Here is a 26,297-nt window from a genome sequence, read left to right as displayed (position 1 = left end):
ACATAACAAGAAATCTTCATGTGACAGATGGAAAAAGAAATGTAAACTCCAAACTGTTTGTATGTTTGTTTGTTTGTAATTTTCTTTACTGTATGGTTTTCAATGTTAACTTAAACTAATAAAAATTAAAGTTGAAAAAAAATAATACCAAAAAACTCAGTAGTGCCTTCACAAGCAGGTTTTTCTCAAAACATCAATAGTTCGATCGATAGTCACAAACGGTGGATGGTCCAACAGGCTGAAGACTTTCTCTTTTAAATTAAGAACGATTTTTAAACCAGACCCAGATATTAAAATGTGGAGGGAATTTAGAGATCCGTTTCCAAACATGATTTTCACCTTAGTTTTTTTTCTACAGTCTTAGGTTATACCAGATTATACAGATGGCAAGTTACCTGTTCCAAAGATTCAGACATTTGACTTGAACATCGAGCACTGAGCATCCTCTGCCCTCTTGTAAAGAACAGCAGAGAAATGCGTTTAACTATTTTGAAGAGTTAATGATCTATTTTCACAAAGTGAACAACATTAAACACTTTTTTGGAGGATATTGTTTTACTGACCAACCATTTTAACAGCAACACATTCAAGCTTAGGATGAGTCTAATGTGCTGCAGTTCAGAGAAGACGATTATCAACGCAGCTTCCTTCTGTATTGGCGATTGGTCAGTGTGCTTCATACTGTAAGCAGGTCAAAGTCTACACTTTTGTTTGTGTCACATCACTGCAGATAAGTGTGAATGTTTCAGAGCCTCTAAGGAAATTCCTCTAAATATTTCAAAGGCATCTCTTCAAACCATACAATCAGTTTAAAAGAAGCTAATGGAAAGAAACTTTTCCAATATTCTCTCCTTCTTATGGAAAAGGATGAAGTATCTGGGGGCCCTCTGGGGGCCCTCTGGCCACAAGCACTTTTTACATTTGCTACTATACTAGTGGGGTCAAGTTTTTGTCTAGTAGAAAGACACGACAGGCAAGGTTGGACAATAAAATAACTGGAGAGAGAAATATTTATTTTTTAATCTAATCTTCATATTATTTTTTCTGCTCCTCCTTTTAATAATGTATACTTTGTAATGTTAGGAAATTACATTTAAACCATTCACTGAGTAGAGCAGTGGGCAGCCACCAGTCCAGCGCCCGGGGAGCCGTGTGTAGAGATGGTGCCTTGCTCAGGGGTAGCCGTTCGGTGGATTTGAACCCCCGACCCTCTGATCATGGGGCGAACACTCTACCTACTGCTGCTAAATTCTGACAAAACAGATTATTTTCTGAGCCCTGAAAGTCTTAGAAATATGGTATCTAAGCAGATTCTTACTCTGGATGGCATTACCTTGGCCTCCAGTAACACTGTGAGGAACCTTGGAGTCATTTTTGACCAGGATATGTCCTTCAACGCACATATTAAACAAATATGTAAGACTGCGTTCTTCCATTTGTGCAACATCTCTAAAGTTAGAAATATTCTGTCTCAGAGTGACGCTGAAAAACTAGTTCATGCATTTATTACTTCCAGGCTGGACGACTGTAATTCATTATTATCAGGATGTCCAAAAAACTCACTGAAAAGCCTTCAGTTAATCCAAAATGCTGCAGCAAGAGTCCTGACAGGGACTAGAAAGAGAGAGCATATTTCTCCTGTTTTGGCTTCCTGTTAAATCCAGAATTCAAAATCCTGCTCCTCACATACAAGGTCTTAAATAATCAGGCCCCATCTTATCTTAATGACCTTGTAGTACCATATCACCCTATTAGAGCACTTCGCTCTCGCTCTGCAGGCCTACTTGTTGTTCCTAGAGTATTTAAAAGTAGAATGGGAGGGAGAGCCTTCAGTTTTCAGGCCCCTCTTCTGTGGAACCAGCTTCCAGTTTGGATTCAGGAGACAGACACTATCTCTACTTTCAAGATTAGGCTTCAAACTTCCTTTTTTTCATGACACGTATTATTAGGTCTGGATCAGGTGACCGTGATTCCTCTCTTAGTCACGTTGCAATAGGCTCAGGGTGGTAAGGGTTATACTGTACTGAGTGTTTCTTCTTCACGCACCTTTTTTCACTCACTAGGTGTTTACACACCACACTGCGTTTAATCATCAGTTACTGTTAACCTCTGGCTCTCTGCCACAGTGCGTCTTTTATCTTCTTCCCCTGACCCCCAACTGGTGGTGGCAGATGGCTGCCTCTTCCCGAGCCTGGTTATGCTGGAGATTTGTTTCTGTTAAAAGTTTTTCTTCCCCACTGTCACTGAGCACTCGCTCATAGGGGGTCATATAATTGTCGGGGTTTCTCTTTGTTATTGCAGTCATGTTGGTGTCCTGTTACTAATTAAATCACCTAATTAGTTGCAAAATGTTCCTAAACAGACATCCCAGACTTCTCAACATTCCCGTGTTAAGTTTACTAAGTTTTCAGTGTTTTGTTATGAATTAAAATATTGTTTTATCAGCTTTTTAATATAATGGACTTTATATTTGACACAGTAATCGCGCCTTTATGGTTGTATGATATTTCATTATAATATAATAATAGAACATTTAGTTTTGTTAAAATATCTGTTTCTTGTTGCTCTGTAATATTCACATTGCGTTTCTCGGGGTTTGTGTTTCTTTAACAGATTTCTCAGTGGGCGCACTTCAATGTAGTTCAGCGTGCAGGTAAGTTCTTTTCTGTGCTACGCATTATATGTACATACCTGTCAGGCAACTCATCAGTGCAGCTATCAGCAAGTATCAGTGAATAAATAAATAAATAATTTTGTCAGATAAGGAAAACATTTTAGGTGAGTAATGTTTGGCCAGTGTTGAGGAACAGTCCCAGACAGTAAATCAGGGTGTGGAAACGCTGCAGACTGCTGTGAAATGCCTTCCTCACATTGTTGGCCGTGGCATCAGTGCTGAGCTACCAGCTTGATTTCACTTTCATAGAACTCCAGAAGCAAAGTATTATTGAAGTCTCTCATCTCAGGAATAACTGTCATTTTAATTTCTAACCTAAGCTTCGTATCTAAAACCCTTGAGTCGTTTCAATCAATCAATCTTTATTTATAAAGCACTTTTCATACAAAAATGTAGCACAAAGTGCTTTACATGGTTAAAAGCAGCCCACCCCACCCCGCCCTCCAACTCACTCCCCACACTCTCATTAACATAAACAATGTGAATACACACATATCCCCCCCACACACGCACACTTAAAGAGTAAAATTTGGCTGGGTACGCATGAGCCAAGTGAGGAAACACTATCACAGGGAGCCGTCTGCACCGGGAGCCGGTCACAGACCGCAACCACGGTCGATCACAGCCCCGGTGCAGAGAGCGCCCTCCGAGGAAACACTGGAGATATGACACAATAGGATACATACAGGGTAAAAAGATAAAATAAATAAGAACGGGATACAATATAAATATAAATAGAGTAAGAAGATAAAAAATGAATAAGAATAAAATCAATAAGTTTCTCAGGTTTGTGCTCAATTGTCTGGCAAAAAGCTTTATGAACAGTCTGATTTCATCTTCACAGAATAGAACGAGCTTTGATCAAAATCACTGTCATGTATTTCTTATGTCACCTGACTTCAGTTTGGGTCTTATGTCTAAGAAATGTTACATATACAACAGTGATAAAAACAAAGAAAAGTAAAAATGAGGTAAGAAGAAAAGTAAGGCTGACAAGAGAAAAATAATAATAGTATATATCCTATAAATGCTACACCACAAAAAGCAAAATCGATGGCATTCGCTACCACAGACTGGTCGAAGATCTCCAACATGTTGCTGAGCCCATCAAAGGATGTGAGCTTTAGTCTGCTCAGCATCACTGTCGGTCCTCCAGTCGGTCATTCAGGTGATCGTAACGATAATAATATGAATCATTTTATTAGATGCATTTGATCGCAGCCAAAACATGAAAATAATAATAATAAATAAATGTTTCACTTTCTTGCGTTGCATAAACAGAGCACAAAAACCAGCTATGAGACAGTTGGGAACGTTTAAATGAGTAAATAAATAACTAAACACAACCAAAGTGAGGGTACAACAGTAGCTCTCATAGTCAGACTCCTCAGCAAGAGAAGCCACGCCCCTTTATTCCAGATGTTTCATCTACATGTTGGAGTTAGCGTCTTTTTATCACACGTGCTCTGTTTGTGCTTCTCACTGAAGTTTATAATGTTTACACTGAGTGAAGGCTTATTTACAATCATCTCTCTCATCTTTGTAACATCTCGAGATGCTCTGTGTAAAGAACCATTTGTGTTTGTATAAAATGAAAAGTATGTATGGAAGGTGATTTTATTAAAATATTGTCTGACTGACGTGATGATTGTCTGTGTCTGCAGTGCTGCTGTCCTGTTCAGAGGGTCTCAGTAAACTGGGCTACTATAATGGCTCGGTTTCTCACACAGACGCAGGCTCCCCATGCTTAAGGTGGACTAACTTCCCAGACTACATGCAGCAGTATCCAAACCAAGGCCTGGGAGACCATAACTTCTGCCGAAGCCCAGACAGAGAAACCAAACCGTGGTGCTTCTTCCGAAAGACCTCTGGAGCCATTGGATGGGCTTATTGTGATTGTCATCAAGGTGAATTAAGGGTGGGCAGCAGGTGTCTGAAGATGGCATGTAGTCTAAAATCAGATTGCACTAAATATGGATGTGGGAGCTGATGCACTGATTCCAAATATTTCAGTCATTATTCTTTTCCACCAGTTTATTTGTGGACAGTCTTAAAGGTAATACAAGTATATTCTGGGTATTAGGATGATGATTGTTTCGAGTTAGGTGTTGTGGGGAAACCAAACAAGGTGCCAACTCGCTGCAGCAGCAAAGGCTCTCCATCCACCCAGGAAGCACAGCTGATGACTCCTCTGAAACAGTGAACATTTTGGAGTCTGTAGATAAAAGACTGTCCACTTCTGACACCTGTTGCTACTGGAAACTCTTCACAAGTTTCAGGCTCTGTTTGGTTGGCTTGAGACAACTGCTGTTGTGGTTTGGTGCTTTTGGCTACGTTCACTCTGCAGGTCTTGATGCTCAATTCAGATTTTTTGATCAAATCCCATTTTTTTGTCTGCTCGTTCACACTACAAATAAAATGCGACACCAAACGCGTTCTAGTGTGAACGCTCAAAGCGGCCGCATGCGCAAAAGAAGACGTCACACCCAACGCGCTCTGTTTAGACCCAGAGCAACAGTATTGTTTGACTGATGGCCCTTAATATAAAGACTTCGGACTTTACGTTTCCCAATTTTTGCTTTAAGTTATTTTGTTATTTACATAATAATGTAAATAACCTAATAATGATCCTTATTGCTGTTTTAGAGGAGCGGTGCTTCAAAGGATAGCTGCAGATTTCTGTCAGAATCTGCAGATTATACAGAACAAAGAAAATGTTCACGTTTCTCCAACGTTGTCTTCCCAGCTGTTTCACTGACATCTACGCTGGATGGCCAGGAAGCGTTCACGATGTCTTCTCCGGCGCTGATAATTGGCGTCTGTCTTGTGTCAGTGACGTAAAAGACGGATTTAATGCGACGAGACCATCAAACAGCAGCTTCCTAAAACATCAGATATGTATCGGATTCAGGACCACATACGAAAGTGACCCAGATCGGATTTGAAAATATCGGATTTGTGCCGTTCACACTGTCACACCATGATCGGATATTAGTCGCATAGGGTCAAAAACATCGGATTTGATGCGCTTTCGCCTGCAGTGTGAACGTAGCCTTGTAGATAAAATTGAATTGAACTCAGTGGTGTCCAGCCAGCAACAGGTGAAAACACTCGCTGCAGAAAAGCAGTCTTCCAAGAGTTGGTGACATCGCTCACCAAGGGGATGACCTGCCTCTGGGTAGGAAATAAAAATAATTTAAAAAAACTGTTATCACTCTTCAGGCCCACAGTGAGACATCGTAGTGTTTTCAAGCATCCAGGAGACGGTAAAGAGGCAGGCTTCAGCATCAGTGACCAGTTTCCCAAGGTGATCTTGGGCTATGTTATGCAGAGAAAGTTAGTTGAAGAGGCTCCAGCGTGTCCTGTCCTGACTGGTGTCCTGTCCTCAGCTTGTGGTGGGAAAGCAAGCCTCTCACAGGCTGCCTGTTGCCTCTGTTCTCTGGTTGTCTTTTGGCGTGGGAGCCTCCCCGTCTGGGGCCTTTGTCATGTTTCGGCTGCAGTGGGCTTGCAGTTGTCACCAGGTTGTATGGCCTTAGGGCTTCAGTGCTTTTGGGGGCTGCAGATGGCCTGGGTGCATCCTGTATATGCATTCATTTCATTTTCCCCTTGTAGATTCAATTTTGAAGCAAAAGCCTTTCTATATCTTTCTGCGATTGTCTTTGTCCTTTTTAAGCATATTTACCTTTGCTCAAAGTGACAGGTTACAATTTAAGCATTCCACACAGTCCTCAGTTCCCTCTGAGGAGCTTTGTTGTATCGTCATAGGTGCCAGTAACACTTCACTATTGCTAGAATGATCAAACCATTGATTTCATAAAGATGCTTGTTTAAAAATGACATTTTATTTTGTTATTATTGTGCGAGTTCTGCTTGTTGAAATTCTTCCTGATGTGTGTAGGTGCAGCCAGACTGGTGGGGGGTTCAGGCAACAGTGGCCGTCTGGAGGTGTATGTGAACAACAAGTGGGGCGCAGTATGTGACACACACTGGACTGAGCGTGATGCCAGTGTCATATGCAGACAGCTTGGACTAAGGTAACGGCAGAGCTTTCATTTGAACCTAGCTGAGGAACACACACATGAGTAGCTGTGGCTCAAGTAGTAGAGTGAGGCAGTTACTAATGTAATGTTCCTGCTTCGGCAACATACAAAAAATGGCACCAGAATCCAGAACAGGTGACCACCAGAGTTTAAATGTAATGCAACATTATGTTACTGTGCTTGTGCAGAAAATGTGGTATTTAACTGTTATTATGTCTTTTAATGTCTTTTCAGCTGCTTGTTAATGTAAATATAGATCAAGATAAGACTATTAGCAAACCTATGAAATTAAAGGTTATTGCAAAGCGATCAAGCACTGTGCTTTTACCCTAGCATTTCTAAACTTGCTAGTTTTTATTAGAAACCATAAATTATTTCTGTTGGCCACGTTTGTCACTTGAGAAAGCATCATGCCAAAGGCTAAAGAAATTAGTTCATCATTATACTTTATAGTATCATCATGAAATTCACAGAACAAAACAAGTCTGACAGAGGTAGGAAGCAACCATTTCAAAGACTCAGGCAATAAAACGAGTGACAGATGTGTCCAAAGACCCCAGACCTGCTGCCAAGACACCCGTGAACGATGTAGCCAAGTAGTTTTAAAGAAGATGATCACTGGAATGGACTGAGGCTGCAGACCAACAACAACTACACTTCTGCAGAAGAGACACCTTCAAGGACACCTGGACGAACACTATGCATATCTGCGGGGTGGCTGTAGCTCAGGTGGTCGAGCGGGTCACCTGCTAGCTGGAAGGTTGTTGGTTCTACTCCAGCAGCATGCCAAATATCCTTGGGCAAGATATTAACCTCAAGTTGCTCTCCGATGCATCCATCTGAGTGTGAATGTGTATGAATGTTAGTTAGATAGCACTAAAAAAAAACCTAGATGAAGTGAATGGGTGTGATTTGGTGAATGAACGAGTTGTATAAAAGTGCTTTGAGCACTCAGAGTAGAAAGGTGCTAAGAACCAGTCTTAAAGGTAATATATATATATAATAATATAATAATAATAAAAGCTATACTATACGCTTCTTCTGGGCTATATTCTCAGCAGCATATTAAACATATCAGGTCCCCATAAGGAGAATCATGTGCTAACGGCTGTCTAAATGACTCGGCTAAAGTTTGTAGCATGCGTGCTTGTTGTTTTTGTCTGCTTCCACTTGTCTTTGCACTAGGATGACGTCGGCGTAAATGTGCAGTCATATTCGTTGTGTTCCCACTAGTGCTGTCAGCGTTAATCTGAAATGACGTTAACGCCACAACACGGCAAATCTCCGTTAACGAGCTACCGCGGATCGCCCCGTGCATGGGGCTGGACAGCGTCAACACGTTAACGAGCTAACTGCGCTAACACACTAGTTCCCACCAATGTAATTGAGCATTGCTGGCACATCCAACATACTGTTTTACTTTAGTCCATGTATATACATACATACATACATATATATATAGAGACAGAACCCAAAGAACAGTATCCCCACAGTGAAACACGATGGTGGGAGTATTATGCTGTGGAGATACTTCGGTGTGTTTGAGGACTCTCATCGTGAAGAAAGGAGGACACGTTGAGATCAGCTCTTAGCAGCAAAACTTGGTCTGGGGTCATCGCTTTGTCTCCCAACATGACGAGAGCCAAAACACACGGTGCTCCCGATGAAGAACAACCCGTCAAGACCAACATGTTATCTAGTAAAAAGGACACACTGCTGACTATTAGGATCCGTTTGGTGATGTTTATTTTGTTTGTTGTTGTTTTTTGCAAATAATGTTGTTTCTGTGTTCAAAGTAAAAATAATGTAGGCATCCAAAATAAAAAAGGACAGTTGGAAAAGGTGTGTTAAAAATTCCTTGTTCTGGGAATATTTTACATTTGGATTTTCACATGAGGGAATTTTTTCCTCATCTTTATATAATCAGGCAGCAAATCTGTGCTTATGAGAATATTGCCTGCTAAATTGCAAAGGCAAGCGTCGGAACGATGAAGAAAGGTGATTTAAGTGGATTTGAGCTCGGCGTGGTGCACAGGCTGGCAGTACTAGGGCTGAGTAATGATGAAAGTGCTGATCTCCTGGGCACAGAGAATGGCCCAAAACAAATGAGTGAGTGACTGTGTTCTGGACAAAATACCTTTTTGATGCCAGAGGTCAGAGGGCAATCACTACACAGTTTGAAGCTGATAGGAAGGCAACATTAGCTTAGTAGCTCAAATAACCACTACTTACAACCAAGCCTTAAGGCAACCATTATTTTGATTTGGCCGTAAATAAATAGTACAGAATTGAACTGAAGAAGAGCACAACATGTCGACCCTTGACCCACAGGTAATAGTAGTATACTACCTCCCGTCATCTAAGACCCAGAAACTGGGGTTACAATTCACACACACTCAGCAGAATTGGAGAAGAGACTAAAACATTGCAGTACTTTGGTGTCCTCCATGGTCTCTAGATCTCTAACTGAGAAACTTCACGATGTGGTGGAATTGAAAAATTGGACGACCAAAATCTGCAGCAGCTGCATGATGCTGTCGTGTTGGTATCGACCCACATCTCTAAGACATGTTTCCAGCAATTTTGTGAATCAATGCTACAAAGAATTAAGGCAGTTCTCAACCAGTGAGACAGACCAGTGTGTACAAACACACTGAGACAAGTTGATGCTGTCAGGTGATGTGAGGTCGAGAGGGATTGATGTCCCGCTGGCCGCCCCTGGTCATTACAGCTGAGAGGGAGTGGAAGGTCTTTCATTTAAATAAAATGGATCAGGGCTGAATCAGAGCTTTATAATAATTATGTTTTTTTTTCTTAATCAGAGATAAATCAGAATATAAGTTTGATTGATATGTTAACAGTAGTTTAAGCAGTAAAAACGACTGTTTCGATGTCTGAATTGTGTTTGTGATCCATCTTTAACCTGGTAGATTAGTGTGTGGATGTGTGTGAAGGAATGTGAGAAGATAAGAACTGTCCACATTTTAACTGAAGGAAGGCGAATTAATGGTTGACCTCAGAACCATAATTCATATGTGATTTTGTTGATAGTTGTATATGGTTCATACTGATCAGAATATTATCAGGTGTATTAAAAATGAGTATGTATAAGTTCAACCCATAGAATAAATTAGTAAATAAATCTATGTAATGATTCTAATCAGGCAGAGAGACAGCCTGACCTTGGTGTGTGTTTTACAGGGAGGGAGGGGTGACACTGGGCAGCCACTAATCTCAGAAAATGTCTTATAAAATATATGATTTCATAAAAATAAGTTGATATAATAATCTTCATGTGAGAATGTGCTAAAGACATATCTAGTATCTAGAATTACATAAACTCGATGAAACATGAATTATATCCATGTGTGGTTAATGTTCCAATATGCTATGACACAAAAGAAGAACATGCACAGTTTAAACTTTGTGTTAAATCGTGTAAGTTAGAGAGAGGATGATAAGGTGTGGGTGGACATCAGGTGATTAGATGTAAATAATGTGATTGGCTGTCCCGCTGGGTGAGGTCAGATGTCATGTCAGAAGATGTGACGTCCGGTAGGAGAGGAGGGACAAAGATGAACAGCTATAAAAGTTAAGTGAAGAAGAGATTCTGAGTTCAGTTCAGAAGATGTAAGATGTTCACAGTTGAAACCGGGACACTGGAGGGACTGACCCAGCCCGCCCTGTGAACCCACAAACTGGTTGTATATTTTTGGCTTTCCTATCTGTACTCTGCATTACTGTCTGAGTAAGACTCATAGGTTCAGAAATTCACTAAAAGTAGTGAGAATAATGATCCCGGTGTGAGAACATCAAGCAACTGAGGAAAACTGTAATCTTTAAAGTCTTCATTTCCATTAAAGGTCTTCCTTATTTACATTTCTGCTGCCTGGATGATGGTTGAACTAAGAGTGTCTCTGTTTATGTACTTTTCAGTGAGATTGGTGTAGCCCTACAGCATTCCTACTTTGGCCCCAGTTCCATCTTCCACTATGAGCGTCTAGGCTGCCGTGGTAACGAGAATTCCCTGCTAGAGTGCTGGAACAGGAAGTTTGCCACTGGAGACTGTAACCACGGAAACGAAGCAGGGGTGCTTTGTGCTGAACCTGAAGGTGAGATTTGTGACCTTACATCACAAACTCAAAATTACAAAAAGAATTACAAAATTACTTTATTGTCATTTTTCTGGATGCTCCAGCGCGTCCAGAACTCTGCTGCTCGTATCATCAGGACCCCTTCTATCCATCACATCACTCCTGTCCTGCAGCAGCTTCATTGGCTCCCGATCAAATATCACATCAATTTCAAAATACTCTTGTACACATTTAAGGCTATTCATCATCTCTGCCCTCCATATCTCAGATCACCATCCCATCTCGGTGTCTCAGATCTTCTTCTCTTTCTCTCTCTGTCCCCTCTCCCCATCTTGAAATAAAATGTATTATTATTGTTATTATTATTATTATTGTTGTTGTCTTCTTCTGTTTGTCTACCACCACTATGTCCGGTTGGTTAGCCATCACTATTTTGTCCGTCTGTATCTGGAAGTCCCACAGGATCTTAGCTCGGTCATTCTCCACCACCACACTATGCCGCCCACTTGGTTATGGCGTTCCATGTATGCCCTGCCTGCTAGCATCTTGCACCCTGCTGTTATGTGCTGGATTGTCTCTGGAGCATCTTTACACAGCCTGCACCTGGGGTCTTACCTGGTGTGATAGACCCCAGCCTCTGTGGATCTTGTACTCAGAGCTTGTTCTTGTGCTGCCAACTCCTCCGATTTCTCCTTAATATCAGTCCATCTTCAGTTTTCACATTGTACGATCTTGGGTTTACCTCCTCCAGTACAGTTGCTCTCTTTGTCCAGATGTTTGCATCTTCCACTCTGACTGCTTCATTGGGTGCGAGTGGTTTTAGACTTTTTGAGGACTTGTCAAAATTGACCTTTTGTCTTTTCTGCAACTGTTTCATTTTGTCTCTCACTTGTTTGTGTTTTCTGGTTGTTGTGTAAGGAAGAGTGGTCCGTAGTTGTCTTCCCATTAATATTTCTATAATCATCATTCCTCTTTTGCAGAGACAACTTTGCAGTTGCAAGCAAACATGATTAACTTCTCACCTATAAATGAGATAAAGTCTACTGTGTGTGTGTGTATGTGGCTCGACCTCACCAGCTGAAACTTGTAACCTTTTCCACCAGACAGAAGGCCAGCACGTACACATTTCAGATTATAACAAGCATTCAAAAGCATTTAAGATTATTGATTTAACTCAACAGTTTAGAGTGGTTATAACTGCACCTGTAATAAAGGCTAATTGGGTACCAATATGTTTAAACATCTGAATACAATATCAATACTGCAGATTGTATTATTAATGCAATGGTAATGAGGATGATGATTAACAATAGCAGCAAAATATATCTCTAATTTCTCACATCAGTAATTAGATTTCATCAAGTTTCAAGAAACTAACCAGCTGCTGCCCAGAACTGACTGAATTTGTTGGCTCCAGTACTTTTCACTCGTTCACCTTGCTGCATCATACTGTTGTTCATTCAAAACAACAACAACAACAATAATAATGATAATGAACAAGAGTAACATATTACTGTCACTAGTAGGGATGGGTACCGGTATCTGGTGCCATGATGGCACCGGTTCTGTCATAAACGGTAGTAACCGGACTGAAAAGCAGCGCACATTTCGGTGCTTTATTTCCTGAGCTGTGATACACTTTCTTCTTCCTTACATTTGTATTGGCGGTTGGCAAACAACTGAAAGGTGCATTACCGCCACCAACTGGTATGGAATGATACACTTTAGATTCTAGCCAATCATTTTACGTTTCCGAGGATAGTAGGCGGGTCCAGGTACGTACGTTCTTTTAGAGCAGAGCTACAGATTAAAAATGCCCAAGGCAAAGCGGTCAAAAGTCTGGCTGTACTTCACAGCAAAAGATGCAAACTCAGCAGCCTGCAACAAGTGCTTTAAGCTGATACTGTGATGCTGTCAAAGGAGGTAACACCTCAAATCCGATGAAACACCTGGCGACGCATAGTGTTTTTTTTTAAAGCCGAGAAATGCGCCGTATTTGATAGCTTGCTGCGAGACCTCACACCGAGCACATCTACTGCTTGTGGGTTGCCTGTTATCGGACCCGGAATTAGCAACATCCCCCAAAAACCCGAAGAGGAGAGTCCTGGCCCCTAGCCCTGCCAGTGTAGCAGAAATGATGAGGATGATGATGCAGCAGCAGCCGTTCTTCTCTGCGTGAGTAGCTTAATGTTGTTCGTGTGTAATTTACGTTGAGTAGGCTAACCACGTTATTACATTAATGCATGTAAGGTGAACTAGCAAACACCATCATAGCTACATGCGGCTGTCTTCTTGTTTGATGGCAGATACTCCCTTCACCCTGGACAAAAAGGCTAAAATGACCAAAGAAAAAGTGGAAAACAGTTAAACATGAGAGGTTTTTGGACAAAGTTTGTGTTTTTTCCATTGTTTAAGCTGCTTCCAGCCAAGAATGATACCATATATGCCCCATAGCTGCAGAAAAGGCTAACATTGTTATCTTTTTACAAAAAAACAGCTGAACATGAGAGGTTTTTGGACCACTTTTGTGTTTTCCATTCTTTAAGCACCGGTTTGAGCACCGTTTAAGCACCGGCACCGTTTCAAAAGTACCGGTTTGGCACCGGTATCGGATAAAACCTAAACGATACCCATCCCTAGTCACTAGTATACAAATGGTTGGCTCAGTTGTTGCTTCAACACTTACAGGTACTGGAATCCCTTTAAGGCTGGTAGGAGGCCTGGAGGAATTTGAGGGGCGTGTGGAGGTGTACCATAACGGCAGGTGGGGAACCATTTGTGACGACCAATGGGATGATCTTGATGCAGAAGTGGTGTGTCGACAGTTGGGCTTGGGGTAAGAAAAAATCAGCTGCTGCTACACACAGAATGCAAGATCTGTCATTGTATGTAGGGGTCAGAGGTGAACGAGCGAAGCCTTTACTGACTGATGAAAAAATACACAAGGATGAAACATACGGTTCAAAAAAGGGATAAATGAACTAACCTGCTGAAACCTAAAAGTAGGGTACACATGCAGGCTGGGAAACAGGGAAATGTGAAGAAGGGCGATTTGGAAGAGTGGAGATAGCTGGGGAGAACGACACACAGCTGAACGAAATCAAGGAGACAAGCGAAGGTGATGTAACATTGAGAGAAGAATTAAACTCCTGAAAACTAAGAACAGGGCTAAATACACTCAGGGAAAAAATACAAGAAACAATATAAACGTAAAAATGACAAAACCTGAAAGCCCCAAAACACAAACGCTGAGTAAAACGACTCAGGACCACGGCAGGATCGACTCCCTCCTGTTACATGTAAAGTCCTTCCATGTAAAAGTCTTAATGAACAATGAGTTCAGGGCTTTAGGTGAGCTTATCCCTACATTCAAATTTCTATTGAATTGAACTTTCTGCAGAAGAAAGTCTGTCTTCACTCGTCTGTTTGAACCCTGCTCCAAAACCTTCTGTGTCACTATTTGGGGGGATGTTGCATACACTCAGTGCCGACAGCTACGTATCGCTCTGCTCCCCTCACACCATCTGCACCATCTGCACACTCTGCTCCAGCTGTCATGGCTCCAAAGCTGTAATTACTGGCATTATTACTAGCTTATTAAGAGCATCTATGTAGCTTGGAAAACAAATGACTGGACTTCTTTAAGTTGCTTGTAACTTACAGATCCTAAGATAGACAGGAGGTAGATTACTTCCCCAAAAAAGTAATCCCGTTACTTTACTGATTACTTATTTTCAAAAGTAATTAATTACTTAGTTACTTAGTTACTTTTTAAAAACACGATTTACAACCTGAATAGGTGATAAAGTGATAGATCTTTCAGCCCAATTCTACTTTTTCTGCATAATCATCATACAAAATGTAATCAAATGGAAAAGTCTCTTTTTAAAACTTGTTTTATTAGTTTTAATCTTTTAACTTTATGCATCAAGCAAAAATTTAATTATCTGCAACATTCTCTGACTGGAAGAAATTAGTTTAACATTTAAACCTATTTTCTGCACATTCCAGCACATAAAATAAAATATTTTGTGTGTTTACACTCAGTCTTTCAAATAGATGCAAGTAAAACACAGCAGAAAATAAATAAAGTCAAAGACTAGCGGTCCTGTTGCTCTATTTTCACCTGTAAAGCAGGAGTGGGGTAGGCGGAGGGTTACCCTGGTGCAGGTGTGCAGCGGTCAGTGGAAGAATCCGCGAGTTTCTCTGTGAGTTTCCCATTACGTCGTAGCTACTCGGTGCTTGCTCGGAAGTTTAGGGGTTTTTTTCACTGTAAAAAGAAGTTTTCTTCCCACGCACAACGGACACTAATGTTTTTGTCACTTTTTATGGAATCAAACTCAAAGTAAGGTCAGTACTTCCACGCTTTAAACGCTGCACGCTCATACTCTCTCTGCACTCGATATATGATCCATTGTTGATCTGCACACAGCTGTTGTCACGAACATCGCACTCGCTTACGTCACTGTCATGAGACATTCTCGCAAAAAATCACAGTTTTAGTAACGCAGTAATGCAGCGTTCCTACGGGAAAGTAACGGTAATCTAATTACCGTTTTTGCAATAGTAATCCCTTACTTTACTCGTTACCTGAAAAAAGTAATCAGATTACAGTAACATGTTACAAGTAACGCGTTACTGCCCATCTCTGTTAATAATATACTGTACCATAGATTCCTGATGAACCATTTCTCATCTTAATTTATCGGGCCTCTATAAAGCTGTGACATCACCAACAAAATGCATTATGGGAACGTTGTTTACACAAGCCTGAGTTGATAATGGGATACATGACATAGGTGCTGCTTTTGGGTTTGAAAATGAAATTGTGGACGTTAGAAACTCATCAGAAAGGTGGGCTGCTGTTGTAAATGACCACGATGTAGGCCCTTCAGGGCAGCTGTGACTAAGGCGGGAGAATCGTCTATCAGTCGGTCTGTCAGTGGATTAATCCCGACTACTCCAGCCGTGTGCCGAAGACGCCCCCGATGAAGCCACTGGAGTGTAGAAAGATGAAAGTGTTATGTGACTGAGTGAATGAGAATTGCAGTAGAAACAAGTCTGAGTGCTCAGTAGACTAGAAAGCTGGTCTATACGTACTAGTCCGTTTACCATGTTTCCAGAATGGAGTAAGATTTTTGTGCTTTCCAGCCTGGGAGCAACAACAAGGAGCTGAGGTCATGAAGCCAACAATAGTGTAGTTGGAAGGAAGACAACATTTCAGAAAATGTGTTTGGATGATCACGGCATTGTCACATTGGTAAGTTAATCCACATGTAACTGTTTACATGTCATACAGCTATCGCTGCACCTTCGATGTGGCTGTAGTTAGACGGCAGCGAGTCGAGGAACGTCTCCATGCTTTTGTTTTTAAGAAACAGTTTTGAAAATGTGCCAAAGCTGACACAAACTGTATCTTTGCACTTTGATTTTAGCCAAATTATCTTATGAAATGCAACATTATAATTCACACTGGTAACATTGTTACAACGTAGACATGCAGAAGTCAATGTGGCTACAATTAAGTGCAATTAAGAACAAAGACTGTAATGCAATGAAATAATAAGGAACATATAACTACTTTATGCTTGAATGACTTTTATTTTACACTGTTGTCCTTATAGACAGAAGGTCCTGAGTGTAGCCAGGCCCTCTCTGTGTGGAGCTTGCATGTTTCTCTCCATGTCTGTGTGAGTTCTCTCCAGTTATTCTGGCCAAAGTCCAAAGACATGCAGTTAGTGTGGTTAGGTTAACTAGTGATTGTAAACTGCTCATAGATGTGAGCGTGAATGGCTGTCTGTCTCTCTGTGTTCGCCCTCTGACAGACTGGCAACCTGTCCAGGATGTACCCATCTCTCCCCCCAATAAGGTAGCTGGGATAGCCTTCAACCTCCCTGCAACCCTGAATTGGATAGTTTAGTCGAGGGCCCAGGATGCAGACTTGTGGTAGAGTTAATAAATAAACAGCAAATCTTTATGAGGAGATGAAGAAGGTCCAGAATCTGGAAAAACAACGTCTAAAAGTCCAACTGGGAGACATGTGATGTGGCGGGTCAAAGATAACACAGGAAAACACTTAATTATATGCAGGATCACATACCAGCACTAATGCTCACTGTACATATATTTGGAACGTACATCCTCAGCTTATTCATGTATTCATAATATATTTCTGGTATCTTGTTGTGCATATGTCAATTTTCAATTGTCCTGACCAACAGGGGTGTTGCCAAAGCATGGACACGGGCCCACTTCGGCCAGGGTTTTGGTCCAGTTTTGCTGGATCGGGTTCAGTGCACAGGCAATGAACTCTCTCTAGACGATTGTCCTCATAGCAACTGGGAACAGCACAACTGCGAACACATGGAAGATGCAGGGGTGTCCTGCAATCCATATACAGGTCAGAGCCAACCGCAGCCTCTATGTGACTATAAATTCGAGTGATGCTCAGCTTTTTCTTTGGGTCTGGTGTGTTTATGTGCACACTGTGTGACTTATATATATTGCTCTGAATAATTTTTTTAGTCCTAAGACTTTGATGACCTATTTTTTCCTTTAGAGCCGCTACAAGGTCAACAGTTTTTTGTTGTGGGTAAAACTTCCTGTGAGCTTTTGTTAACACTGTTTAATTCAATTCAATTTTATTTATATAGCGCCAAATCACAACAAAAGTCGCCTCAAGGCGCTTCATAGATACAGAGAAAAACCCAACAATCATATGACCCCCTATGAGCAGCACTTTGGCGACAGTGGGAAGGAAAAACTCCCTTTTAACAGGAAGAAACCTCCGGCAGAACCAGGCTCAGGGAGGGGCGGAGCCATCTGCTGTGATTGGTTGGGGTGAGAGAAGGAAGACAGGATAAAGACATGCTGTGGAAGAGAGACAGAGATTAATAACAGATATGATTCAATACAGAGAGGTCTGTTAATACATAGTGAGCGAGAAAGGTGACTGGAAAGGAAAAACTCAATGCATCATGGGAATCCCCCGGCAGCCTACGTCTATTGCAGCATAACTAAGGGAGGATTCAGGGTCACCTGGTCCAGCCCTAACTATATGCTTTAGCAAAAAGGAAAGTTTTAGTTTAGTGAGTTGGTGTTCACCTTTAGTTTTGTGTTGATATGCTGCTTTTAGTAATTATTAAGCTAAAGTCCAACTTAAACGTAGCAGCCTTTGAAAGACCTAAAGCAGTAACACAAGTTGTTCATACTTACAAGTGTGTAATTTAGCGATGTGTGGTCTCAGATGGTGCAGTTCGCCTGGTGGGAGCAAACAGCGACCGGGAGGGTCGCGTGGAGATTTACTACCAGGGACAATGGGGCACTGTGTGTGATGACAACTGGACTGAGCTCAATGCCCAGGTAGTGTGCAGACAGCTCGGTTTCAGGTCAGTGCGTCTTTATATCACACAACAATAGTCTGAGTGAACTTAGGGGAACTATTGTCTCATTCATGCATTTTCCCTGCCTGCAGGGGGCGAGCAGAAGTGGCTCCTGAGAAGGTGTACGAAGAAGGCAATGGGTTGATCCAGCTGGACGAGGTGCAGTGTGACGGGACAGAGACCAGCTTACTGGCCTGCACTCATTCTCAGTGGAGACAACACGACTGCTCACACAGTGAGGATGTAGGTGTTCTCTGTCACAGTGATACCAATGACATACAAAGTAATTACGCACCTACAGGTAAGTTTCTGAGTAGCACAATGCAGGCCAACACCAACTGAAAATCAGCGTTTGACTGTGGCAGCAACACATTGTCCCTCTGATCTCTGTTTTCAGGCCCTCTGGTGCGTTTGGTTGCAGGAGAGACCAGGAGGGAGGGCAGAGTGGAAGTGTTTGTTAACAGCCAGTGGGGAAGTGTGTGCGATGATGGCTGGAATGACGCTAATGCAGCTGTAGTTTGTAGACAGCTGGGATTCACGTTAGTATGACGATATTTTTACAGATATATTTGTCCCAGAAGGCTGGACAGTAGTCAGTGGTTTTTCCTGTTGTAGGTGAAAAGATTCGTCCTCTTGTGTTCTGTGTTCAGGGTGAAAAGGAGCTTATGGTTATGATTCATATAGGTGGCTGTAGGAGAGTGTGTGATATCGCAAAGTGCATACCAGCAATGAATAAAGCTGTATATGAATGTGTGTATGAAGGGTGAATAAATGCCTGCGCAATACAGCACACAAAATGACATCTACACTCATACGATAAAAGAATAAGTGGACTGTTTTGTCTCCATGCTGTCGTTGCAGTGGCGTGGCTAAAGCTCGATCTATGGCGTATTTTGGTGAGGGTCAGGGTCCAATCCATCTGGACAATGTGCGATGCTTAGGAACTGAAACATCCTTAGGCCAGTGTCCAGCTGAAGGACAAGAAGGCCATGATTGTCGCCACAGCGAGGACGCAGGTGTCATCTGTGATTACACACTAGATCCCACGGGAAACGGTGCCGCAGCGATGCAGAGCTGTGGCCGCAGACTCGGCCGTCAGCGCCGTCAGCGGAGAATCATAGGAGGAGAAAAGTCGCTGAGGTTAGCGTACGTGTGCACTCAGACGTTTCATGTTAGTGGGACATTGTTGCTGCTTGAGACGTCTCGTGGCAGTTTAACGGTGTCTTTAGACTGAAACAGCTCTGAGAGTCTGACTCGTTGATTTCAGGGGTGAGTGGCCGTGGCAGGTGTCCCTGTGGCTCCGGTCTCAGTCTAAAGGCAATCATCCTCTGTGCGGCGCCTCACTCATCAACTCCTGTTGGCTCGTTACTGCTGCCCACTGCTTCAAGAGGTAGGAGGCAGTTGGCCCCCCCCACCGTCTTCAAATCAAACATTTGTGCTGCTTTTGTTTCAATTATATTATTACAATTTTTAGAGGTCATCCAAGGTCAACCAGCCCCCCCACATTAACAAAATCAAACACAATTGGTGTCAATCAGTGGTGCTATGTCTGTGCTGGTTTGTGATGAACTACCTATTATTTTTGGAGTGATTATATTAAACTTTAGAGGCTTTTCTAACAGGAAACATGCCTTCATTGTTCTGATAGTTCTGTATTTTGCTGCCTATCAGCTCTGGTTTCAATTCAGTTCAATTCAATATTATTTACACAGCGCCAAATCACAACAACAGTCACCTCAAGGCGCTTTATATTGTAAGGTCGACCCTACAATGATACATACAGAGAAAAACCCAACAATCATATGACCCCCTGTGAGCAGCACTTTGGCGACAGTGGGAAGGAAAAACTCCATTTTAACAGGAAAAAAACCTCCAGCAGAACCAGGCTCAGGGAGGGGCGGGGCCATCTGCTGTGATTGGTTCAAGACAATAAAAAACATCTAAAACCAACCAGGAAATATTAAAAGTATGAATTCAAGTAATGAAAAAAGAACGCAGAAAGAAACCGTGTGGTTATAGTTTTATTTGATTAAACTTCAACAAACACTTTTGATTAAGATGAAATCCCCTCAGCTTTAAGACATTATCGTGATTTTCTTCTCACCTTCAGATTTGGCAGAGACCCGGCGCGATACGTCTTACGTCTCGGTGACTACCACACCGTGGAACTAGATGACTTCGAACGCACGTTGTCCCCAGAACGCATCATCATTCACACAAAGTACCACAGTCAAAGCTGGGAGTACGATATAGCCCTGCTGCGTCTGAAAGGCACAGAGGGAAACTGTGTGGCGTTCAACCCTCACACTGGTGCCGTGTGTCTGCCAGAGCCAGGTGACAGGTTGGAGAAGAGGCTGACTGCCTGTGTGATCACTGGCTGGGGCATCACAGGTACGTTTCACTGCAGGTTCGCTGCTCGTCACCACGTTTCTTTGATGTTCAATCTGTTTGTCTTTACATTTGTTCTTTTTTCTTTACAGAGCAGAAAATGTAACAAAGGTTTATGTAATTATAGTGTCCATATATGTTAGTGTAGCATCTGGAGTTTGGGACAGAGTCACATGGTGTCCTCATTTTAAGCTTTTACCTTCTAAAGAACAGAGAATCCATCCACATCAGATTTGTTTCATTTTTCAGCATATATTTATGCAAAACAAGTGATCAAGTTTAGGGAAACACACCAGCTCTGGTTAAACATAAAAATATGATTATTACTGGACTTTGATCCAGTAATAATCCTCTCTGGGATGGGCTGCACATAACTGGCAGGTGGTGGAACAAATGTGTGGAGAAAAGAATAACTGAGAAATAATAATAATAATATTTTTGTGAAGCTTTGATCAACAGTCCTGTATGTTTACTCCAACATTCGCAGCTCTTTGTGGTGGATTCAACAATATATACAGAGATGATGCACAAGCTGACAGTGTAACGATTTATTATAAAAGGTAGAATTCAGTGAGTTCAGCCTTAAATATAAACTGATGTCAGCTCATGAACACCACATCTGCTGTGTACCAGTCCAACATACTGCAGTTTATTTATGTGGTGCCAAACCACAGCAGTAGTTGCCTCAGGGCAGCTTATATTGTAAGACAAAGAGTCGACAATAATACACAGAAGCTTTGTACTGCAAACTTCACCAAAACAGGTCTACAGTATTTTCATCCACCAGTGTTTTTCAAATCCAGGCTTCATCTCTACCAGGTGTTTCATGTAACTGAGCCTTTCTTCTTTTCTGTGTCTGCTGTCAGACTCAGAGTACTCACACACTCTGCTCCAGGCCCGGGTCCCCCTGCTTCCAGCCTTGACGTGTAAGAAACGATATGGAAACCGCTTCACCAGCCGCATGCTGTGTGCCGGGAGCCTGTCGAAGCACCACCGTGTGGACAGCTGCCAGGGTGACAGCGGGGGTCCGCTGGTTTGTCAGGGGCAGAGGGGTCACTGGGTGCTGACAGGAGTCATTTCGTGGGGTCACGGCTGTGGTAACCCCTCTTTCCCTGGGGTTTACACTCGTGTTAGCAGGTTCCTGCGGTGGATTAACAAGGCTATCAACAAGCCCTACAAGAACCAATGATCAAGTGAAACAATCAAACAATCTTGTGTCATAAAGAGATTTCAGAGCTTGTTGTCTTAAGAGGAAGTGAACCTGCTGGGTGTTACACCTGGAACCTCACACTAGACTGGATCATGTGATTAAGTTTCCAGATTGTTTCATCATGGATGTGATTGCCACAGTATGGTGTTTTCAGTTTCATCAAACACATTTAATAACACAAGTAAACACAAATCAGTTTCTCAATGAAAATCCAAACCCAGATGGAGCAAGTCCATTGGAAAGAGCTGCAGGGTCACATGACACATGCATGTGAGGCTTTGATTAACTGCACACAGAATATATGTTTTAATAACCTGGTCCACAGAGCAGCGCTGTGTGATGCTGATATAAACCCTTATTTCAGCTGATAGTGTGGTTACTTGGTGGCTGATCTAAATGTTTCGTTTCTTTTACTGCTGCACGTTTAATACACAGCTGATCTCAAACAGTCAGCGTACGTAAAAACTACTTGTTACAGGAACATATGCACCCATTTACAGCTCGTCACTCCATAGTACTTTTCCATAATATGCATCCAGTGTGTCAGTATTATAATGTTTATGTATGTATGCACAGCCTTTAATTATTTAAGAAACAATCTGTGCTGACTTTGTTAAGTTATACAAATTAAAGTTGACCAATTAAAAAAAAACCTGGTAACCACACATCAGCACCAGCTGGATGACCATATCTCCATTATTATGAAAATGAGGTGAAATGTTTGCCCCCCCCTCCAACTGAGTGCAGGGACTGTAGGATCAAAATCAAGGTGCACTGAAGCTGTTCTGGTCGCGTGTGATGACTCATGTTATTAAAATAATTTATGTTGTTTTTTCTCCTTGATTTGTCACCCACAACCCTCTCACTGTTATTTATTCAGTTAATTTCAGTTTTATCTATGCAGCAGCAGTCACCTCCAGGGGCGTAGGCCTGTATTGTACAGCAATATTAGAGAAAACCACAACAATCTGCTGCTGCGAGGCTCCACGAGCAGCACTTGGATCAGGAAGATTCCCTTTCAACAGAGGAGAACGCTCTTCAGACTCAGGACAGCACACCCATCTGCTGCAACCAGTGAAGAGAAAGAGGACAGAAGAAATAAAAGCCTAAGAATAGTTTTCATTTTAACATGGTTGTTCCTGCGGTGGTCCTCGTTGGGTGCTCTGCGGGGCCTCTGGATTTCCTCCATGCCTGCCTCATGGGGGGCAGGGATATGGCTCTCCATACCCACTATTAGACACTTTCATTGAGAAATCTTATGATCATAAGGGCGCTCACACACACACAGGTGTGCACACAGGTACTCCGAGACAAACACTCTCTTGGTTGGCTGCTGCCTCTAAATCACAGGTGTCAAACTCCGGGCCTCGAGGGCCGGTGTCCTGCAGGTTTTAGATGTGTCCTTGATCCAACACAGCTGATTTAAAGGCTAAATCACCTCCTCAACATGTCTTTAAGTTCTCCAGAGGCCTGCTAATGAACTGATCACTTGATTCAGGTGTGTTGACCCAGGGTGAGATCTAAAACCTGCAGGACACCGGCCCTCAAGGCCTGGAGTTCGACACCCCTGCTCTAAATGGTCCCTTTGGGTGGTGTTCGCTTTCTCTGCAGTAGAATATCACTTCCTGTTCCAACACACAGTGATGTGTTTGTATAGCTTATCTGCGTAGCAATTTAATTAAAAACTTAAAGGCAGCTTCTTATTCATACGGAGCCCCGCAAGGGACATGGGAGAAAAAAAAATTAAGACGGACTTTTGCGAGATCTTGCAAAAGTTTTGCGAGATCCCGAGTTAGTTTTGCGAGATCTCGCAAAAGTCCGTCTTAATTTTTTTTTCTCCCATGTCCCCTGCGGGGCTCCGTATATTCAATACCCCAATAACTTACCTGGATGATTGAGCATGCATCAAGACGTTCTTGATGCATAGTGTAATCGTCACTCTGTGTACTCACTGGCTAACCTACTCCTTCTTTAGGGTTTCGCTAGCTTAGCTTAGCTCATAGCCGACTTGCTAGCAGCCTCCTTTAGCAATACTGATACTTATAATAAATGTAGCATATTTTCACCTCCTGAGGCCAGGATCACAGAATAGCCTTGAAAAGCCCGTAGCCAGCCAGGGACCTGTTGTAGCCGGTGCAGCCGAAGGTAGCGTAGGCCCTCGCTAATTCTCTGCCTTTAAATTCAGATCAAACTGAGGTTATTGTACTGAGCCCTGAAAATCTTCTAGTTCATGCATTTATTACCTCTGGGCTGGACTACTACTTCTTCCTGTTAAAAGGGAGTTTTTCCTTCCCACTGTCGCCAAAGTGCTTGCTCATAGTGGGTCATATGATTGTTGGGTTTTTCTCTGTATCTATGCCCAACCTAAAGTCAGCACCTGTAACCTGTCAGTACTGCTTGGTCTGATACATTGCATTCAACAACGCAACTGGACACTTCAGCAGCTGTGTTAGAAAGTAGGTTAAGTTGCTTGCAGTTAACTAGCAAAATAATTGGCGGTGGTACGTAGTTGGGGTCTAAAGGACACGTTGATGGTTTGGAGGAAGTAATTATAGAAGTTAGCTCAGAAAGAACATTGTAGAGAAAGACGCTACATAAACATCAAAAGCATTGAAAGTAGCTGTTTCAGGGAGCAGATCTAAACATTATTTTTTATTCTTATCACTTTATTGTTATTGCACTAGGAATAAATAATAAGGGAAGTATTCTGAATCAGATGCAAACTTGTGGCCATAGTATAGGCCAGCTCGCACCGGCAACTGTCGGAGGAAGAGGTCAGTGAAGGGGAATCCACCGTCATCTGTTCCTAGCAAGGACAGCGTGCTCTCCGTGATCTGGAGAGTGGTACCACCACCTAGGCCCGAGAGAGAGGAGTTTCTCGGCCTGCTCTGCGTGGGAGAAGGGGAGGTGCCGCAGCAGCAGCGCCTTGAGAGCGGTGTAGTTCCTTATTTCATTTGGTGGAGGGATCCCAGAGCAGGGTCATCACACGGCAGGTGAACAGCAGATCCAGCAAGGTCACCACATGATGGCATTTTGTGTAGTCGGCTGAAATGCCACAAAGAGCAAACGGAGCTCCAACGTGCACGAACCACGAAGGAGGGTCGTGAAGCCAAAAATCCCGCAGCTTAACCGCCACAGAAAACTAAACAGCAGTGACGTTTGTAGGGTTACTGAAGTTGGGCTAGCTGCTAATATAATGATGTGCTGCACAGCTATGGTTAGTATAACAGTGAAGCTGGAGGATGAACGCTAACACTAAGTTAACGTGAAGGTTCCTGATGGTTAGAGACAAATGCAATCGCATGGCAGGATGCTGTAAACGGACCAAACTTCAGTCAGGAGAACAACTGAGATAATCCATCTGGAAGATGGATTATGATGATTATGTAGAAAAAGTAGAATTGGGCTGAAAGATCTATCACTTTATCACCTATTCAGGTTGTAAATCGTGTTTTTAAAAAGTAACTAAGTAATTAAGTAATTAATTACTTTTGAAAATAAGTAATCAGTAAAGTAACTGGATTACTTTTTTGGGGAAGTAATCAGTAATTAGTTACTGATTACTTTTTTCAAGTAACTTGACCAACACTGGTGATAATAAAAACCGAGAGAGGCCGACAGTGATCACTGACTGTTTTTAGGGGCTTGTTCAGATTAAATAGAACAAGATACAAAACATTAAAACATGTTAAAAACAAAACACCTTAATAAACAGAGAGTAGTTTGGATTCATCAGGTCATCACTGAAAGATTGGAGCTGTGAATGTTGTAATGCAGTACAGATGTTGTTATTATCACTCGTCACATCCTGTTTATGATAGTTAAAATAAATAACATTCACATAAGAAATAAAATTGTCTCATGTAAACTGTATGTGGTGTTAAATAGGCCTATATTACTGTACTTGTCGGTCATAAGGCTGGTACTTCAGGAGCCATATATTTTATGAGGTGTTACTCATTGTGAAAACTTTGAGAGCATAAGGATGAACACACGTGTGTCACACTGAGACCGCAGGTCCTGTAACTCTCCAGCAGAGGGCAGATGAAACAAGCTTGTGACAGTGTAAGGAAGAAGACTGCCTTTCTAGTATTATAGCTTGTGCAGCACTTTAGGAACACCTTTGCACTTTATTTAGCATCGCACTTTAGGTATAGATTTTCACATTAATAACATCTGCACACAAGAGGTTTAATTATTTATTGAGTATTTTAATAATTAGCAAGTAGCCTTTTTTCCAGGTGCTCCAGCTGCTCCACATTAAGAAATGTGGTGGTTGTCTGTGAGGAGGAAAGAATTGTTTCTAGGAGCAAATAAGGTTTAACATGAAGAAAAAGTAACGCTAATGTGTGTGCAAAGACAAGAGGTAAAGGTGGTGCAAAGAACTGGTTGAGATGTTGAGATGTGATTACTCACCTGTCTTTCCTGTGTGCTCTCCAGGCTGCAAATGTTTGTCTGTTTCGTCCTTAACAGCTGAGAGTATTTAAGGCTGCCAGCTGTTATTAGATG

At 42.1% G+C, this 26,297-nt stretch overlaps 1 protein-coding gene across 2 annotated transcripts in view; it reads left to right on the top strand.

Annotated features, from left to right (window-relative positions):
* LOC146504812 (neurotrypsin) overlaps positions 1-25,923 on the top strand; it is a 28,241-nt gene extending 2,318 nt beyond the window's left edge. Inside the window, exons 2-14 of one of the 2 annotated variants that reach the window (XM_085182836.1) lie at positions 2,614-2,653; positions 4,405-4,581; positions 6,573-6,708; positions 10,651-10,826; positions 13,497-13,644; positions 17,030-17,208; positions 18,055-18,196; positions 18,283-18,491; positions 18,588-18,729; positions 19,052-19,330; positions 19,458-19,580; positions 20,301-20,581; positions 21,445-25,923. In XM_085182836.1, the coding sequence (XP_085038962.1) occupies positions 2,614-2,653; positions 4,405-4,581; positions 6,573-6,708; positions 10,651-10,826; positions 13,497-13,644; positions 17,030-17,208; positions 18,055-18,196; positions 18,283-18,491; positions 18,588-18,729; positions 19,052-19,330; positions 19,458-19,580; positions 20,301-20,581; positions 21,445-21,767 (2,355 nt within the window). In that variant the 3' untranslated portion in view covers positions 21,768-25,923. Of the gene's footprint in view, positions 1-2,613; positions 2,654-4,338; positions 4,582-6,572; positions 6,709-10,650; positions 10,827-13,496; positions 13,645-17,029; positions 17,209-18,054; positions 18,197-18,282; positions 18,492-18,587; positions 18,730-19,051; positions 19,331-19,457; positions 19,581-20,300; positions 20,582-21,444 lie in introns of both variants that reach the window. The other variant, XM_085182835.1, reaches the window with a different exon arrangement.
* The last annotated feature ends 374 nt before the right edge of the window (positions 25,924-26,297 follow it).

Source organism: Neolamprologus multifasciatus, chromosome 13 (assembly GCF_963576455.1).
Source record: "Neolamprologus multifasciatus chromosome 13, fNeoMul1.2, whole genome shotgun sequence".
NCBI classification, from domain to species: Eukaryota; Metazoa; Chordata; class Actinopteri; order Cichliformes; family Cichlidae; genus Neolamprologus; species Neolamprologus multifasciatus.
Note: the sequence above shows the minus strand (reverse complement) of the source record. Positions and strands in the feature narration are given on the sequence as shown.